This window comes from Battus philenor, unplaced genomic scaffold (genome assembly GCF_028537555.1).
Source record: "Battus philenor isolate CCGP_79_NKW_IND1 unplaced genomic scaffold, ilBatPhil1.0.hap1 SCAF_2, whole genome shotgun sequence".
NCBI lineage: Eukaryota > Metazoa > Arthropoda > Insecta > Lepidoptera > Papilionidae > Battus > Battus philenor.
The window spans coordinates 10,189,789-10,208,236 of NW_027181682.1; the positions used below are offsets into that span (position 1 = coordinate 10,189,789).

Below are 18,448 nucleotides of genomic sequence, written 5' to 3' on the forward strand. Positions count from 1 at the left end.
AATAACGTAACTGAATTTCGGGAATTATTTATATTTATCAATCTTTCATATTATTATTGTTTGTATTACTCTTAAAGATTTTTTTATATATGTACATTTTTCCAAATTCCAGACAGAGGTAATATTATTATTAGAATATTAAGACATACCGATTCACATCTGGACGGAATGTTGATGAGTATATTATTTTATAAAATTTTAATTACCGCAACATTGTTATGAGCAAGTCCTTTTATTTACCATTAGTTGATAAGTTTGTTAAACAGACAATAGATATATTGCTTAATCAAGCTTTCGTTTGTATTAAGCCATCCGCTGAAAATTTGTTTAAAAAGTTAAAATGTGATATTACGCTAATGTTAAAGAAATGTAAAATATAACAACAAAAGTTTTAATAAATTTCCGAAAAGGTAAAGTAAGAATATATGTGTACCGTTCAATTAGACATTATTAGTTAATAAAAAAAGTCATAATTTAATAAATGAAACATTAAATATAAGCATAAATGATTTACAATTTCATATTAATTTGATTAATTTCAGTTAATGTAAATATTTTTTATTACATTTTATGTCTAGTAAAAAATGAGTTTCTGGCTACAATTTTGATTGTGTGTATCCGAACACAGTTATGTTACTCGGCAAATTTTTGACACTGTGACTTGAAAATTTAATTTTTTCTTGTATTTTCCTTCACTGTTTATAAAATTAAATATAAACTGAATATTATATCAACAAGTGTAGAAAAATGGCTCCCGTGGAACAAGACGTTGAAATGAAAAATGCAGATAGCCCTGCAGGGGTAAGCGATGTCGAAACTAATGAAGTGAAAAAAGATGCAGATGTTTTAACTGTTCAAGATTTACGAGAACATGTTCGACAAATTGACAAAGCTGTGTCTTCAAAGGAACCTCGTTTTGCAATGCGAGTATTACGATCTATTCCGAATACAAGGAGAAAGTTAAATGGCAATGTGTTGCGAGCCATCGTTAATCAACTATTTTCTACAAGTGCAGACAAAGAAAGCTTACTTGCTTTCATTGAAAGTCCTGCACCAGGTGCCGTTGAGATTGAAACTCCTCGGTCTCGTAGTGCCTCTAAAACTCCAGTGCCAGAGGTAGATGCTTATATACATCTGCTAATACTATTACGATTGTTAGACACTAACAAACTTGAAGATGCTACTGAATGCTCACAACAATTAATGAATAAGATTACCGCGCAAAACAGAAGAACGCTTGATTTGATTGCTGCTAAATGCTACTTTTATCATTCTCGGGTTTTTGAACTTACCAACAAGTTGGATTTAATCAGGGGACTTCTTCATGGCCGATTACGTACATCAACTTTGCGTAATGACTATGAAGGGCAAGCAGTTTTGATTAATTGCCTGTTGCGTAATTATCTTCATTACTCTTTATATGATCAGGCTGATAAATTGGTCAGTAAGTCAGTTTTTCCAGAAAATGCAAGTAATAATGAATGGGCAAGATTTTTGTATTATCTAGGTAGAATAAAGGCAGCAAGATTGGAATATAGTGATGCTCATAAACATCTAGTACAAGCATTAAGAAAAGCTCCTCAAACTGCAGCTGTTGGGTTCCGACAGACCGTACAAAAATTGGCTATAGTTGTGGAATTATTGCTGGGTGATATTCCAGAGCGTGCTATTTTCCGACAAGCTCCTCTAAGGAAGTCTCTAGCTCCGTATTTCCAGTTAACACAGGCTGTGCGACTAGGAAATTTACAAAGGTTTGGTGAAGTCCTTGAGAATTATGGACCTCAATTCCGCACTGATCATACCTTTACTTTAATTTTGAGACTAAGGCAAAATGTCATTAAGACTGCAATTCGTTCAATTGGCCTCTCATATTCACGCATTTCACCTAAAGATATTGCAAGGAAATTGGGTCTAGATTCTGCTGAAGATGCAGAATTTATTGTGGCGAAAGCCATTAGAGATGGAGTTATTGAGGCTACTCTTGATCCAGTAAAGGGTTATATGAGTAATAAGGAAAGCTCGGATATATATTGCACACGGGAACCTCAGTTAGCATTTCATCAGCGTATTTCATTCTGTTTGGATTTACATAACCAGAGTGTTAAGGCAATGAGATACCCTCCAAAGTCTTATGGAAAAGAGCTAGAAAGTGCTGAAGAACGTAGGGAAAGAGAACAACAAGATCTTGAACTTGCTAAGGAAATGGCTGAGGAAGATGACGATGGCTTCCCTTAAGGTTTTATTGCTTCTTAAATATCACTTATGATATGTTAGTGTTGTAAACTTGTAATTTGTTTGAATACCCTAAATAAAGAATAATGAGTAAATATATTTGTTTTTTTTTGTCATAAATGAGATTTAAGAAATTGCAAAAACTGTAAAGTTTATTATCAGGTTTATTAATTACATATGCAATATACAATTATTAATGATATGTATTATATATATGAAAGAAAAAAACTTCAATGTTATTGAATTATTTGGCAAAAATGGTTCCATAATGTTATAATAATGTTTTGGGTTTTTTATAAAATGTTTATAAGTGAAATTACTAGTTAATGTTATGACAATCTATAAAATTCTGTATAAAAATAAAAATTTTACTATGATAGCCAGCTCTAAAATTACAGCACCATAACATTAATCTGTATCAGTAAAAGACAAGAATTGCATAGCAACGATAAATGTTTTGTCAATATAATTTTATTAAAGAAGTCTATAGCAGATCATTTTATTTCTCTCCTGTGGATTACGAATATAAATACCATAATGGAATTTACTTCTGCCACAATGGATAAATTAGTAGAATTGTTAAGGGAACCTGAACCTGAAGTTTTGCAAGGAGATGATTTACCCATTACAGGTAAACTAGCAATGTACTACTTGAAACCTAGAATTTTCCTATATAAATAAACTTTAAAAATAATTTGGCCTTAGTTGCATTATTTATTGAATGGTAGCCAATTGTTTAGACTATAATACATCATCATCGTAAACAAACTGTATAGTCAATACAATAAAAAAATGCAAATGGAATGTTTGAAATAATGAAAATGAAGTGTATTTTAACTTTTAATAATTATTTCTTGAGCAGTCCGAGTGAGTATATTTACAAGTGTTATTCATGGTTGTTACTGAAATATGTCGATAGAGACGCTAAATCAACACAAATCGTTGACCGAATGCAACTTTTATGTTAACTTTAAATAAGGTATGTTTTATAAGAAAACAATGTCTGTAATAAATTGGTTTCACTGCTAGCCCGCTTAAGTTATATATAACATAATGTATCGAAAATTGTACACGAACTGTATTTTAGGTTAAACGACAGTTTGTAGCCTAATATCATTTATGGTAATGCGATGCGATTGTTGAATTGATCCTTAAAAATATTTATTACAAAATTACAAAGGTGTTAACCTGCAACTGTCTTGTATTTGTGAAATAATGGACTTTTTTACCTTTATTATACTATTGTGCTTTTGTTATATATATTAAAAATTTGTTTAAAGACAGCAGTGATATTTTAGCGGTTGCACGAATTTTAACAAATATAACATTAAGTTTTGATAATAAATAACGTCTTTGTATCAATGGTTTTGGAAATCGTGTTTTTTTTTGCAAAGGGCATATTTTCATTGAGGGACTAATATCTAGGTCGTAATTTTCCTTATTCCATCCAATGGCTGTATGGGTGAAATCGCCGTTTGCGGTGAGATCGCCATTTGTACTTAATTATAATATTATTTTATCTGATTTCTTTTTATATCCTATTTTGATGTACGTATGTATGTACCTGTATCAGTGCATAAATATATACGTCTATATTAAATTATGTAAAATACCTCTTAGGCTATGACATAACATCAAACAGGAGTAATGTGCAATCTCATCAAATGGACGATAAAAAGACACCGCGAACTGTTGAAGAATACGAAGAACAAGAAGCGGCGGAAATTGAGAAATTAGGAAGCATGGGAAGTGGCGTTGAAAATAGAAAAACGCCACAATATTCTATGAATTATCAGCAAGCTGTTACTGCAGAAGACGTTTTCTTACAGGTAAATATTAAAATGAAGATATTAATATCGTTGTAGCGTGGTAAAGCAATATTTAGTAACATATCGGAATGCGAAGCGGATATTATCGCTGATCACTCAAGCCGGGCACGCCTTGTGGGCTCTTGAGCCTATTCACTTCATCGGGCGTTCGCCGATCTAATAGTTCAGCGGCCTCTCAATCTGGTAAAATAATACTATGAGGCGGCCCGAGTCCAGGCTCTCCGGGTAGCTCTTGAGCTTCTCTACCTTACTGGTCATAGACGCCATCTGCGCTCTGCTGCCATTAATCCGCTGAATCTGCAAGTTCCATTAGGGCGGCAGTGAAAGTCCGCGCAAAAAATTGGTAAACTGACATTCGCTCAAAGAGACAAGGAGAGGAATATGCTTGGAATTTTGTAGCGAGATCAAATCAGGAACAAGAATATCTGGAGACAAACGACAGTATGGACACAGCCGTGAACACACAGAACGTACGCACACAGAAGTGTCAGAGATGTCCAAGGTAAGGTGGACGAACGCCAGTTTTGCTGTCGAAAGACGCTGGAACCAGCTCTCTTGTAACGGTTTCTTTTCGAAATCTCAGTGGGATTCCTGTCTAGTAGTGAACGTCTCAGGATTGAAATAATGATTACAAACCAATTTTAATGTAGTTAATTTAGCATATAATAGCTTAATTTAATCATGTTTTGATAACATACGCTTGTGGACAAAGACCTCTATAAAAATAATGATAAAGATATAAAAACTTTCCCTTTTAGGGTTGTTTTTTTATTCTAAGAGTATATAATCTTTTCTTTTCAGTTTTTTCCATACGTTTCATGCCATCGATCTAAATTGTTGGTCAGCTATATGGCGTCGTATAAATCGGATCAGACTTTTGTATTGGGTTTTATCCACGTGCTCTTCTGCTCTTTACGGACTGTTCTCATAAGTGGCAAACGTGCATACTGCTTATTGTATTTCTTGTCCGATGTTGCGATATACGAGGGCCAAACTGAAAGTTTTTAGAACTGGCAACTTAAAAGCATTATATTAAAAAAATAAGTTTAAATTTTGAAAATAGAACTCTTTACCAATAATATTGAGTATACATTTCATTCATTTGTCATTTGTTTTACGATTTGGCGGCAAATTGAAAATTGTCTGTGCACGTCAGAATGAATTTAAGCCGAGAAAATTTTCGTGCAATGATTTTTTATGACTTTCGATGTCATATAAGTCAACAAGAAAGTTATGATAGACTTCGATTGGCTTTTCACGATGAAGCCCCATCTCGTGCCACAGTTTACAACTGGTTTAATGAATTCAAACGTGGTCGAACTAATCTCACCGATGATTTGCGTAAGGGACGGCCTTCTACAGCGACGACTGAAGACAATATCAGTGTTGTGCGGCGTATGATAGAGACTGACAAAAGAGTGACCTATCAGCAGATTCGGACAAGTCTAGGCATAGGTATGAGTCAAGTGCACAAAATCCTCCATGAACATTTAGCGGTCAGGAAGCTTTGTGCCCGCTGGATACCGCATAATTTGACCGAGGCTCAAAAACTCCGCCGTGTTGATTGGTGCCGAGAAATGATCCAAAAATTTAACGGAGGTGACTCAAATGCTGTGTTCGACATACTAACGGGTGACGAAAGCTGGATTTACTGTTATGATCCGGAAACCAAAAGACAGTCTGCTCAGTGGGTGTTTCCTTCCGAAGAGTTGCCAACTAAAGTGAAGAGAGGTCGAAGTGTTGGAAAAAAGATGGTGGCCTCGTTCTTCGGAAAGACAGGTCATTACGCGACAGTTGTCTTAGAGAATCAGAAAACGGTTAATGCAGAGTGGCCAGGCAAACGATCGACTATTTGGCGACCTCAGACGTGGAATTACTGGGTCACCCGCCGTATAGCCCCGACCTCGCACTCTGCGATTTTTATTTATTCCCGAAAATAAAAGAAAAACTTCGAGGAAAACATTTTATGGACGCCGAAGAAGCAGTGGCTGCGTTTCAAAACGCCGTCGAAGAGACCCCTAAGGCCGAGTGGGCAAGGTGCTTTTCTCAATGGTTCCATCGTATGCAGCGATGTATTGATGTAAATGGACGCTATTTTGAAAAGTTATAATAAAACTAATAACTTGCTAGAATGCTTAGTTTTTGATTTTCTAAGAACTTTCAGTTTGACCCTCGTATCAGTAAGTCCTACTAGAAGAGATAACAGGTTGAAGTATACTACTGAGGCGGGTTTCAATTTGTGTATTTTAATGAATTCTCACAATATGAACTAAACATGGACTGAAATGTCGATTAGGAATTTGATCCAAATAATATATGTAAATTTTTATGCACAGGTAACCTATATTTTTTCATCCATGCGATTTTCTCTGAACAGTTTCTAGACGCCAATTATTACAGATCCATCGCTGAATAGGATTATTTTACTGAATACATGCTGAAATAAATTAGTTCCTGGCCGTCGGAAGATTCTACGTATAAAAACCGTTGATTTGTATTTGTTAAAATTACTATAACGCGTGATTGCAGATATTTTAACCCATTTTTTTCTACCAGGCCTTAGACAATTTGCAGGTCGAGATGGGGTTAAACCTGGTCAAATATCTGGCGCCTTATGGACTGTTCACTTACGCCATCTCTAAAGATCACGCTAAGTGATGCCTTCTTCCATCTCGGGCATTTTTTTTTTGGCAATAATTTGATCTTTCCGACAGATGTACATCGTATATACATCTGTGTGCCGTCGCCTGATCTGCGTATTTTCTACCTAGTAACTGACAAACGTTGGCCAACTCTTACAACATACTTATTGTCTTCTTCTAACTTGATTTACACATTTTCGACAAATTTAATTAGAATGAAAAATGATACTGATCGTCCTTTAATTTTTTATTGTTGTGGGATTAAAAAAACTTAATAGTCAAGCATAAGTAAATATACCACGTTGTTTAAATTTTGAATTATTTGCACTCGTTTTCCAGTTTCGTTTTGTTTGCGTGTGTCATTATTAATTTGCAAATTATAGGGATTTACGTCATCGAGGCTTATTGTCTTCAAATATAGTTGTTTTATAGATATTAAATTTTTTAACTTCCTAATTCCTGAATGTATGGGGTATAATCAAGACGTGACTAACCATAATCTGTTATTAAAATAATCTTGAAATATTTTTTTACAAACAACACTAAATAAAATAAATATAATTGTAACTATTTTATAATGGAGAATCTATAATTTATCCCTATAAAAATACGTATTTAATAGGTTTTCTTTTCCTTGCATAGATGGGGCTTAAAACTCCTTCCTCGGCAAGTTGTGAAAATCTTATTGTGAGTATTATGATGCCAAGAGATAAGAAAGAAAACGTGGAGTTAAAAGTGGATACGAAAAGTGTAACAGTGATGTCATCACAATTTTTCTTACAACTCCCTCTTCCTCATGAGATCGACCCAGATAATTCTAAAGCAATTTGGGACAGTGAAAAAGAAACTTTGGTTTTGACCTTAAAGTTAGAAAGAGAATTTGATTTTGTAAATTTTTAATTGAATAAAGATTGATTTCTTTTGTATTTATTTTGTCGTTTTATTGTTTAGGATAGATATTTATGTATAAAAATAGGGAATGGCGATTTATAATATTATTATTATTGAACCTAAAAAGTATATATTCAGTACCAAACTTTAGTTTCTCTATTACTTTTATCTATGAATATCGGTCTTTTGCAGGCAGCAACTGCGACCTATTTCAATTATGGGTGTGACGTTACATACATTTACGGTTGAGCTAAATAGTTAGCAGTCCCAGTTATTGAGAATAATCACAGCAGCAAAGGCGTCAAGGCGCCATTTATACAATACTCGACATATCAATGCCGATTTTAATTATATGGGTTGTAATGTGAGAACGTATCCGACCGTCAATCATGATAACGACAAAGAATAGAAAATAATTATTTTTGTAACTATGTAGGCAAGTAAACTGCAAATTTATGGTGGTAGCATTGGTGCAGACCCCAAAATTTGCAGGAAACATCCAAGAATTTGTGCTACCTTTATTATCATTCTTAATTATAAGTATTTTAAAAAAAAATTTCATTGACATTCATCAATATATGTGTGTAGCTATGTTATTTTCATATGTTTTATCGATTCAAAATTTTATTCAAACAGAAAACGTAAAAAAGACTTTCGGTTCATCAATCAACCGCTTACTGTGCAATATTGTAAGAAAATTTTAATAACATTAACGTGCGCAATTATTAGCAATAATCTATATTTTATCAGATTATATACATTTATCATTTAAATTCGTATAAACATTATTTATTGTTGTAGAATTATATATAGCTCGATTTAGTTTCACATCAATTTAAATCATTTACTTGAATTATTTTTTAAGCATAGCGCAGTTATTAGTAAATATTGAAGGCAAATGCGGAATAAGTATCGTGTTCTAAAAAAAAACTCATCTGTGTAGTAACGTTTTGCGATGAAGGATCATTTTGCAGTCAGCCAATGCGTGGTCAGCTATACGTGTGGTCGCCACTCGTTTATTACAATTCTCACAGTTGTCGGATTCGGTAGTGAGAAATATTTAATTGAAACTAAAATAAATACGGTTGTACTAACTGAGAATCGCTTCTAATTACATTTGATTTGTAATCGGAGGATCTTAACACTTGTGAACTATAGTTTTTATAAATAATTTTTAAAGACTGAAAAAGGTAAGTTGCAACATTTATTCAATTGTGTATGCGGCCTAATTATTTTAATATATCCATCCATTGCAAATTATTTAAAATGTTAGGAATTTCAAGTACATAAAAGGTATCCCCTTTTTTATCCGTATATTTTTATTTTTTTGATACTAACCTTTGCGGTTGACTTGTCAAAATTAAACTGATTTAAACGAACGGGATTACTGAATTCATTTATATGCAGTAAATTATTCATAAAATTTTGCACACATACAAATGCATATTTTTAACACGAGAATCCTATGAAGATGCATAAAATTCGGCATTTATCCAGTGTTTTTATAATTTTTTGCATTCAAATGTTGGTAAAAAAACTTTAAACAATAATGATTATAAAATCAGTTATAATTGATAATTGCTTTCAGACAGTTAACGTTCGATTAAAATTTGAATATTTTACTTGACGTTTTTTTTTAATGTTGTTGCTTTAAGGTTTGTGGCAAATATTTTTGAAATTTTTATAGGAAATGAATTAAAATAACTTCGTTACCTATATTGTTAAACGCAGTACAGTTAAAACGGTAAAAAATAAAAACTATATTCAACACTGTTTTTAGTCGTAAGTGAATAAAGTATTTTTTCTAAAGTATTTAGTATTTTACTATTTAAATCAATTGTATAAAAATATTACATAGATAATACATGTGCTTTGATGATAAATTAAATAATAATTTTTTATAAATTTTACGTCAGGCCATAATTAAATTTAGATGGATTATCTTTGAAGAATCATCATAATTTGTTCATATGTTTATGCGGCTTAATGATTATAATATTTAAAACAACAATTGCAAATAGAAATGATGATGATGATGACGAAGTGAAAGATTTATTTTCACGTAATGCGAAGGTTCAGAGCCGTGTGAAATTCGCAATGACCCTATTTATTTTGATAAATGCTGAACGTAGTTAAATTGTGTCATATTTTAACTGCTGAAATATTTATTACAACTTCGAATTTCGCTTCATAATGTTCTAATTTCGTTTGCAAAAGTTATTCGCTTCCGATCCAAAGAGAGAGGGGGTTTATTATTTTTTATAATGTACAATTTTTTTAGTAGTTTTTGTTTTGATATGAATTATAATTAATATCAAAAATGGTAAATTAATTCTAGTAGTTCGAAGTTATGAATGAGTGTATCGTCAATTATTTAAATCTTGTAGTTTATGAAAAAATAAAGTAAAATTTAAACATCGTTACACTTTTTTAACTTGTATATAGAAAAGAAGTACAGAAACAAAGTTACAATTTACATAAGAAATAGGTTTAAATTCGAATGCCCGGGTGCAAAAAAGTTCACGCTATAATTATAGACGATAAACGAGTCATTTAAAAAATTAAATATCGCGATTGCTTGCTATCTTAATGAATGGTTTGTGGCCAGGGTTTAATTTCGAATACGAGTTATTTAAATTAAGTTAGCAAGAATTATAAAGGAATGCTTGTGTTCTCAACTTAATTCTTTACTCCTTCTTCGTTTAAAATACATAGATATGTTGTTTTAATAGCAATGAATGAAGTAAATTAACATAAATAGACTGAGTATAATAGCAGATAATTTTGAAATATTATCAAAATATACATTCCAATAATAAGTAGATGCGAACGTATGGTACGTTGCTGTTAAAACAGAGATCCTTTAGAGATAAACCCCTAATTGGTTAGTATAACAATAATACGGCCTCCTAAGCATTTGTCTTTATTAAATTTAACCTTGTTGATGAATAACGTACAAGTTTTCAATTTCCGGTAAAAAAAAAACTCATAAATGGCTATTGTTATTTTTAGTAAATAACTGTATTTAAAGTAAAATGTCTAGTGCTACATACTTTTAAGTATTAATTTATTTATCCTGAAATGTTTGTAGCTATTTTCCTACCTTAGAAGGTTCACGCTTAACTGTGACACATTTATTATAACTAAAGTTAACATTTATTTCTCGTAGTTCATATGTTTCTGTAATATTATTGTTATGAAATATTTATTGTCAAATCCTGGGGCGCTAGTGTATTCATATATGCAGTATATTTTAGGTTTTTATATTCCAATTAATATTTTCTTATGTCTATACTAAGGTTGTTGATAATTTTAAAATTAATCATATCATTTGTGTATAAAAACCTTAATAAAAATTTCGTTTAATGGTAAATGATGAAAATATTATAAAATTGCTGAGAAAAATGTTCCGAAAGTAGTTTTTGACTTTGACAATAGTTTTAAAAAGTCAAGTCTTCATAGCAACTTGCCTTGTGCAGAGGAAACAGATTTGATCATTTCGCTTAACACGTCCAAATGAAGGTCAGGTTGTAGGTACAAATAAGAAGTCGCCTCAATTCTGAACTCAGGCCCTGATGCGTAGCGATTTCCGCCTTGAAAACGCATCGTAAGGAATAGCAAGCACTTGTTTTGTACTTTCAGCTCCTTTATTAAAATAATTTTCAAGTAAGTAGAATAATAAAACAGTGGTAGTTAAATGTTATGGTGTGGTATCTGATCCAAACTTTAGAGCCGAAAAAAAATTAAATGATGGAATTCAAGCCTAGACATTTACTAGACTATATCAAAATCTTCCAATAATACATAAATACATAACATCGTTCTGATTTTTAATTATTTAGTTGTGCTGTACATATAGTTCTGAAAAGCGATTTTGGAATAACTTTAAATGATTTTTTACACAGAATACTTTAAATACGGTACGGTACATTTTTGAAGCAATTAAGCCACTCAAGTAACATCGAAACACGCAACCGCATACCAATGTGCAAATTGAGATAATAATTCAGTATTTTTTAAAATTTTCAACTTAATTCTTAAAATAACACGTTCCTCAAAAATTCGCGTCGACTTTTATAAGTTACACATTGTTATCGTCACACAAATATTACTATTTATTTTGGATAATCTTATCTAGTCTAGCAATTATTACAAAGGATTAATATTGAAGAGCATGAGTATAGCTAAATATATAGAGTATAGTAAAATCGTATCAGAAATGAGTCGAAAGTTTCTCGAGTGGCGATCTTAGAGGAGACCCAACGTCTTGTAGCGGTGTCCACTGACATGATAGTGATGAATATTTGAGTGCCAGCTAGGTCACCACGTGCCTCCAATCACTTGTTTTTGCCCTCGTCGTAGAAGATGAATCGTCGAAAAGTCGTGTGAATGTGCAAGCTAGAAAAAAAAATTTCAGGAATACTTTTGCACATAGTTTCCGTTGCAAGGCTGAACTTTGTCCTAATCCCTAATATCCCATTGGAATACACCTAGATATTCAATGTTGTAAACAGATTTACTTAACACCATCGAAACTTTACATTAATTTGTTTGCATTTAAGGACATGATATTCATAACAAAGTTTTGTTTTTCTAGAATGCTGAAACGAAGCGTGATGTGGTTAAGCGTTATAATATTTTTAAATGGCTTTATATTATTACAAAGCGTAAGACAATGGAATAACAAACGTGAGTAATGGTTTTATAAAATGTTTATTTTAGTGCTGGAATTTTCTATGAAAATAACTTTTATGTAATGTAATAGGTTAGGCTATATATTTAAAATTATTTTTAGGTAATAATAATGTATAAAATTTGGTATGTATTAGTCAAAGGTTTAAAGATAAACAAAAGTTAACGACATAGCCTAGGGGATTGATAAGTTGAATTGCATGCATCTACACCTGTATATCGAGCTTTTTCCAAAGACCATAACAAAGTCGTGATACTGTATGTAGGTATGGATGCATACAGGCCGCTTTTAAGCAACTGTATTGTGAATCTGTGTGTGACGTCTAGGTCCTACTGCTGAAATGATGACGAGGATACCAATTTTAGAACCCAACTCATTATATATAGTAAAATAAATAAAATTTTATACTATACCTTTTAATTATTGCATAGGAATTAAAAGAATTTTTAGATTCCCTATAACCTACAAAAAATCGAAAAATTTCAAATATTACAGAACTCTTCCCACCGAGTAAAATTCCTATAGAAGGTTTAAGTCCTCGAAGAGGAATCGTCAGGAGAAAAATTGTTCTTTATCACAATTTCTTCCGTACAAAGGTACAACCAACGGCTTCTAATATGTTACTTATGGTAAGTAGTGGTAATATCACAAAATTATATTTTACCTTTTGTTCAATTAAAAATATACATTGATGTCCAACGGCGGTTGATATATTTTTACTTGTATTTTAAAATAACAGGTAGAACATACAAGTATCATTACAATGTTTTTCATTAGCAATATTAAAAATAGTATTAAAGTCAAATTTTTCTGGTGATGTTATACGTATTTCTGGTTTTTGCGAATGCTTCACCGCATGTTATTCACAAAAAGAATATATATATATATATATATATAATATATATATATATATATATATATATATATATATATATATATATATATGTATATATATATATATATATAGAGAGAGAGAGAGAGAACAGATCCTTGCACATGGCTACGGACGCTCCATGCACAATAAAAATTTCGTAATGACTTGAGGCTTGACTTGAGGACTCTTTTACCTAATACTTAAAAACGGCGTAATTGTAGGTGCGCACCCACGTACATCCAGATTGAGTGAGAAAATTCAAGCTTCGCATTATTCGTCCTATAGTGCGACTATCCGAAGACCGAGACACGTCCAGGATCTACCGGACGACTACTCGACGATAACTCACAATGCACTATTCGACATTTTCAGTCAGATCACATATCGTACTCTTCGGGAGATGAGGACCGCCTTCTTCTTATTTACGAAACTGCCACACAGTTTCCGCTATTAGGTGTAGATGCTGAGAAGTCGTGTGTGCTTGGTGCAAAAGAGGTAGATTTGTCTTCTCTAAGAGATGTCTGCACAGGCGTCTATCGATGGACAGGCGATGTTTGAAGGCGTCTTTTTGAACCTGTCACATATTGTTCTTGCTAGTAAAGCCGCTCTCGAGGTTTGCGTTTCGCTACGCATTTGTCGCTAATCAAACAATGTTTAACATCTAATACAAACGACATAATCTTTATAAGTAAAGTCAATCTTTGGTGTGATTTCATTGTACCATTTAAACTATATTAGTAATTATAGTCAATAATAAAAAAAATTTTTAAATATCTCTGATAAGTATCCGAATCTAAATTTAATGAGCGGAAAAAAACTCATTTGAGTTTCATGAACTAATACTGCACTCGTGACGAGAATCAAATATATTGTAAGGTCTTCTTAAACACGCTCTACGCAACCATTTTAATTTTTATTATATTATAACATTTATACATTTTATTGATTTATTGTACAAAACCTACGTAACGTCAGTTGAAAAATTTAAAAAGATATGGAAATCCTGCAAAATAACCGAAAACACAAAAGTTCGAGTCATGAGAAGCCTAGTCTTTTCAATCTTTCTATACGGAGCTGAACGTCGAGGACGTCGAGGATTCTGGGTCGTTGAAAAATTGTCGCCATGAAAATGTGGGGATGGAGATCGATGCTCAGAACCCTGTGTATGGCATATTGAACCAACGTTTCGATCCTCAAAAAACTGACATAAGAGAAAGGTTATTGTCAACTGTGCAGATTGACAAGTTCTAATAAAAATTCTGCCGCTGATGCCTTAAGCTTCTGAAACGGTGACGCATGCGCAGAATAGGATATCCAACCGATTACGTTTTAAATTGTTAAAGATAATTATGATACAAATGTGATTACTACCATAAAAATCAATTATTCTAGCCAAAACATTTTAATCAATTGTTAATAATTTTTCCATGTTTTGTTTAAGTTTGCTCTTTTAAGTTTAGCTCTTCTTTGCCTTTTTTGTGTATGTATAATTGTGAGTGCAGTAAGAAAAAGATGTGTATCTATCTATCTCTCTAACTTATTTTATATAGCTACTAGAACAATCTAGGTATTTGTAAGCAAAAAGAAAAGTTAGAAATTAGGCAATTAGGTTTCAAAACATTTTCATTACGGTCAACATACTATATAATCATTAGTTACTTCTTTCACGTAACGATTCTTAGATTTAGGCGAACGAAAGTTATAAAATAAAATGACGGTATATCGAATTACATAGCAGTTCTTTTACATTCATAACGTTTCGACGGTACGTGAATATAAGTGCGGCATAGCATGCACGACGCTATAACAACTTTATCTCATATAGTTTATCAATTAATATTTCAAGTTAAGTAATCATTAAGTAACAAAATGTTTTCTCTTAGTACATGACAGATAGCTTACATATAATTAAAATGGTCTCTTTATATGTATATAATATAAATAAAAATGAATCGTAAAATGTGGTGCTAACCGATAAACTTGAGAACGGTTCGACCTATTTGCTTTCTTTTTTCATATTTTTGTTAAAAAACCAAGAAAGTTTTAAATAAATAGAAAAATTGCGTCAAAAAAATCACAAACAACTATTCTTTCCATTCGAATCACAGAGTGAATTAAAAGACATGTTTGTAGTTTGTCGAATACATGACGTTAATCGAAACCAAAAGAGGCATGTAACGGCGTATCCACACAAAAATATCTTGCACTATAAAATATTGCTGCGAAAATGTAATTACATTATTACTAAATTCTTCCAGTGTACAAAATAGACAAAATGAAATCTGTAAACAAAGTCATCACTCACACGTCTGAAATATAATTTTATAATTAGGCTGCGAGAAACCAATGACTTTTATTCGTACGAAGTCATTAATTTTGTTCGTTAATATTAACTACATATCATTTTACTCTATTATACTCTGTTTACAAATGAGTGCATATAAAGTGACATAAATATAATATGTTTAAATTCACAGTCGTGGCACGCGGACGCCGCAAAACAAGCTCAAAATTATGCAGAACGATGTATATTTCTAAAGCACAACGATCCACGGGAAAACACAGTACCGTATCTCGGTTCTTGTGGACAGAATCTATTCGTCGCAGCGCAAAAAACTCCATGGTAATGTTATTTATCAATCGTAGTTTATATATACAAAAATAACAAGTTTTTATGAGAATACGTTTCAATCCGTAACTTAATGCTTATTAAATTTTATAGTGATTAATTTCGAAACATATACAGAAGTACAAATTGTGCAAATTTTTAATAATCCTCCATTTATATGCGATTAACAATAGAAAATATCTATAAAAAGGAAATTTAATAACAGAAAATAATTTCACTGTTATAATAAAGTATATTAAGTAAACGTTAACCCATAAACGTAACGCACTAAAATGAATGCTATAGTTAGCAACCCTTCTGTCGCCTGGCATCCTAATATGCTAATTATATAAGGGGCAGTTAGGGCAATATATACAATATATATATACCTTTCATTGTTTTCCAAAACGCACGTCCATTTGTTATATTTTTAAGCCGTAAAATAATAAAATGGACTAGACCTACTTTTTATTAAGCGACACCATTTTCATGTTTGAATTTTGGTTGAATTGAAAATAGTGTGACTTATTAATCTAATAATCTTATTAAATATTAAGTTTTACAAAATTCGAAGCAGTGATTGATCAAGCAGATCAATATATATACTGCGGTAAACTTAGACTTTTTTAATTTACAACTTTCAAAATGGATAGTATAATTTTAAAGAATCGTTATATTTATGAATATTTACACTATGTTATATTTCAATAATGCATTATCAATCGAACTAAAATCGTTTTTATATTCCTTCAAAGTAAAGGCAACAATAAAAATTAATATACTCGTGGACTCGTAACGAACCTTATTACGCGAACAAGGTTTGCGTTCCTCACGTCCATGAATGAGATGATAAATTGATAGTCGACAGACAAACGACCGTAGGTACCTTTTTTGTTAATATTTATATTTCCTTATCCAATTCGGTTCTGTCTGTGCACGATTACCCTTTGCTTCATTTTTTACATGATGAATATTATTGATATCACGACGATATATTTTAGAAATAGACTGTTTATAAAGTTCCTCTTTAGTTTCAAAATAAGAGTAAGATTGACGATATTAACATTTTTATTATCTTATTTATGTATATTATTCTATAATATAACATAATTATTTAAGTAATATCGTCATATTGCCGTCGAAAATTTAAATATATCCAAAACTAGATATCTTATATTATTAATTTAATTTCAGGTTTTTTGCGCTCAAGACATGGTTTTTAGAATATCAGAATTTTACATATGGATTACCAATTCATGATCTAAAAAGCGTCGGCCATTATACGCAAATGGTTTGGGCAACTAGTCACAAAATTGGGTGTGGACTCGCCCATTGCGCAGGTGGCCCTTGGGGACATTTTTATAACTACGTGTGTCACTACTGCCCTGGGTAAATAAAAAGTATATTCATATTAAAAGTATATTCATTAATTTCCTTTAATTTCAAAGTTTTAAAATTTTAGATGTCCTTATAACTGCATTTTTTTTTCATTTTTCTAAAGAAACATTAATAGTCAACGGAATACCGGCTCTCCTCGGCAGATCAGTTTTTCGAGTCGGTAGTAATTTACTATTTGTGATCTTAATAATTGACATAATTATTATTACACAGATTACTTATTAAGCAAAGTTACTAGATACTGATTAAATTTTTATTTCTTTCACACAAGAACTGCGCTATCCGTTGCCACGCACCACTTGCCCTCTATGTTCTACAAAGATCAAATCACTTTAAAATGACCAACGTTGGATCACGATTTTGCTTGTCTTTTAATGAATTCTTACATCTATTTTGCAACGTCACGTAACCATCAAAATGAATTAGGTTGTAAACACGTCTCATACATATGTATAATTTACTTGACGAAATTTTATTATTTTTGGTTAAGTTTCACGGCTGTCATCAATGGCGTTTCAATTTAAGTTTCGTTAAGATCATTATGCTTCATCATTTCAGCCGTAAGACGTCTACCGTTTTAAATATTCCTCCCCATAGGTTTATAGGATATAGGTAGGATTATAGATTCCCAATAGGCCCAGTTGGAAGAGGCCCGCATCCAGCGTCCTATGCTGCGCTTGCTGATCCGTGGTCTGGATACCTTAAACATTAATACCGTATTTCTTTTTATTTCAGGGGAAATTATAACACTATTACCCACTTTCCATATAAGTCAGGTCCAGCCTGTGGTGATTGTCCTCAGAATTGTGTACAAGGTACTTTGTGTACTAACGCTTGCCCAAGAAAGGATTACTATTCTAATTGTAAATCCCTTGTAGAGATATCGGACGTTTGCCAACAAGGAATGTGTAATGCTACGTGCTTCTGCGGCAATAAACGCATACACAAGAATTACCCATGGTGATTTAATGTTTAACTGCAGCATGTTTAATATATTAATATATTATTTTATAAGAATAACTCTTTAGTTTTATTTAATCTAAAAGAAATATTGATGGTAACCATAAAATATGTCTTAAATACGATATTACTTGTTACAACAGACTCGAAAATATTACTGAATGTTTTAGAAAATGGACCTTGGGGTTCACGTAGCAGGTGACTTCTAAGCTAGGGTGTTCCCTGATGCGTTACGATTTCAGTTAACTTTGAACGTGTAGGAATTGATTGTATTTAATAAATAAAATACTAATTCATTTCAAGGCCAACTGTATTCAATAT

The 18,448-nt window shown here is 31.9% G+C and overlaps 3 protein-coding genes across 4 annotated transcripts; all 3 read left to right on the plus strand.

The window, feature by feature from the left end:
- Positions 1–622: 622 nt before the first annotated feature.
- Positions 623–2,327, plus strand: Rpn3 (regulatory particle non-ATPase 3). Its single transcript, XM_068764770.1, has one exon. It carries the CDS (start codon positions 748–750, stop codon positions 2,233–2,235), a length of 1,488 nt encoding a protein of 495 aa, XP_068620871.1. The 5' UTR covers positions 623–747; the 3' UTR covers positions 2,236–2,327.
- Positions 2,328–2,653: 326 nt separating this feature from the next.
- On the plus strand, positions 2,654–7,603 carry Dnaaf6 (Dynein axonemal assembly factor 6). Of its 2 annotated transcripts, none has more exons than XM_068765349.1 (3): positions 2,654–2,863; positions 3,853–4,061; positions 7,346–7,603. In XM_068765349.1, the coding sequence occupies exons 1-3, from the start codon at positions 2,770–2,772 to the stop codon at positions 7,601–7,603; spliced, it is 561 nt and encodes a 186-aa protein (XP_068621450.1). In that variant the 5' UTR covers positions 2,654–2,769. The 2 variants fall into 2 exon arrangements, with proteins under 2 accessions (XP_068621450.1, XP_068621449.1); XM_068765348.1 differs by lacking the exon at positions 2,654–2,863 and adding an exon at positions 3,632–3,712.
- Positions 7,604–8,592: 989 nt separating this feature from the next.
- LOC137922313 (cysteine-rich venom protein DIS2-like) lies at positions 8,593–18,146 on the plus strand. The gene is made up of 6 exons (XM_068765293.1): positions 8,593–8,784; positions 12,192–12,283; positions 12,783–12,916; positions 15,639–15,784; positions 16,964–17,158; positions 17,903–18,146. Exons 2-6 carry the CDS (start codon positions 12,193–12,195, stop codon positions 18,129–18,131), a joined length of 795 nt encoding a protein of 264 aa, XP_068621394.1. The 5' UTR covers positions 8,593–8,784; position 12,192; the 3' UTR covers positions 18,132–18,146.
- The last annotated feature ends 302 nt before the right edge of the window (positions 18,147–18,448 follow it).

Bases quoted from the DNA above. Each gene is read 5' to 3' on its own strand.
- Rpn3 (XM_068764770.1), top strand. From the start codon at position 748: ATGGCTCCCGTGGAACAAGACGTTGAAATGAAAAATGCAGATAGCCCT.
- Dnaaf6 (XM_068765349.1), top strand. From the start codon at position 2,770: ATGGAATTTACTTCTGCCACAATGGATAAATTAGTAGAATTGTTAAGG. The intron at 2,864-3,852 runs GTAAACTAGCAA...AATACCTCTTAG, and splicing joins AGATGATTTACCCATTACAG to GCTATGACATAACATCAAAC. The intron at 4,062-7,345 runs GTAAATATTAAA...TTCCTTGCATAG, and splicing joins CAGAAGACGTTTTCTTACAG to ATGGGGCTTAAAACTCCTTC.
- LOC137922313 (XM_068765293.1), top strand. From the start codon at position 12,193: ATGCTGAAACGAAGCGTGATGTGGTTAAGCGTTATAATATTTTTAAAT. The intron at 12,917-15,638 runs GTAAGTAGTGGT...TTAAATTCACAG, and splicing joins CTTCTAATATGTTACTTATG to TCGTGGCACGCGGACGCCGC. The intron at 15,785-16,963 runs GTAATGTTATTT...ATTTAATTTCAG, and splicing joins GCAGCGCAAAAAACTCCATG to GTTTTTTGCGCTCAAGACAT.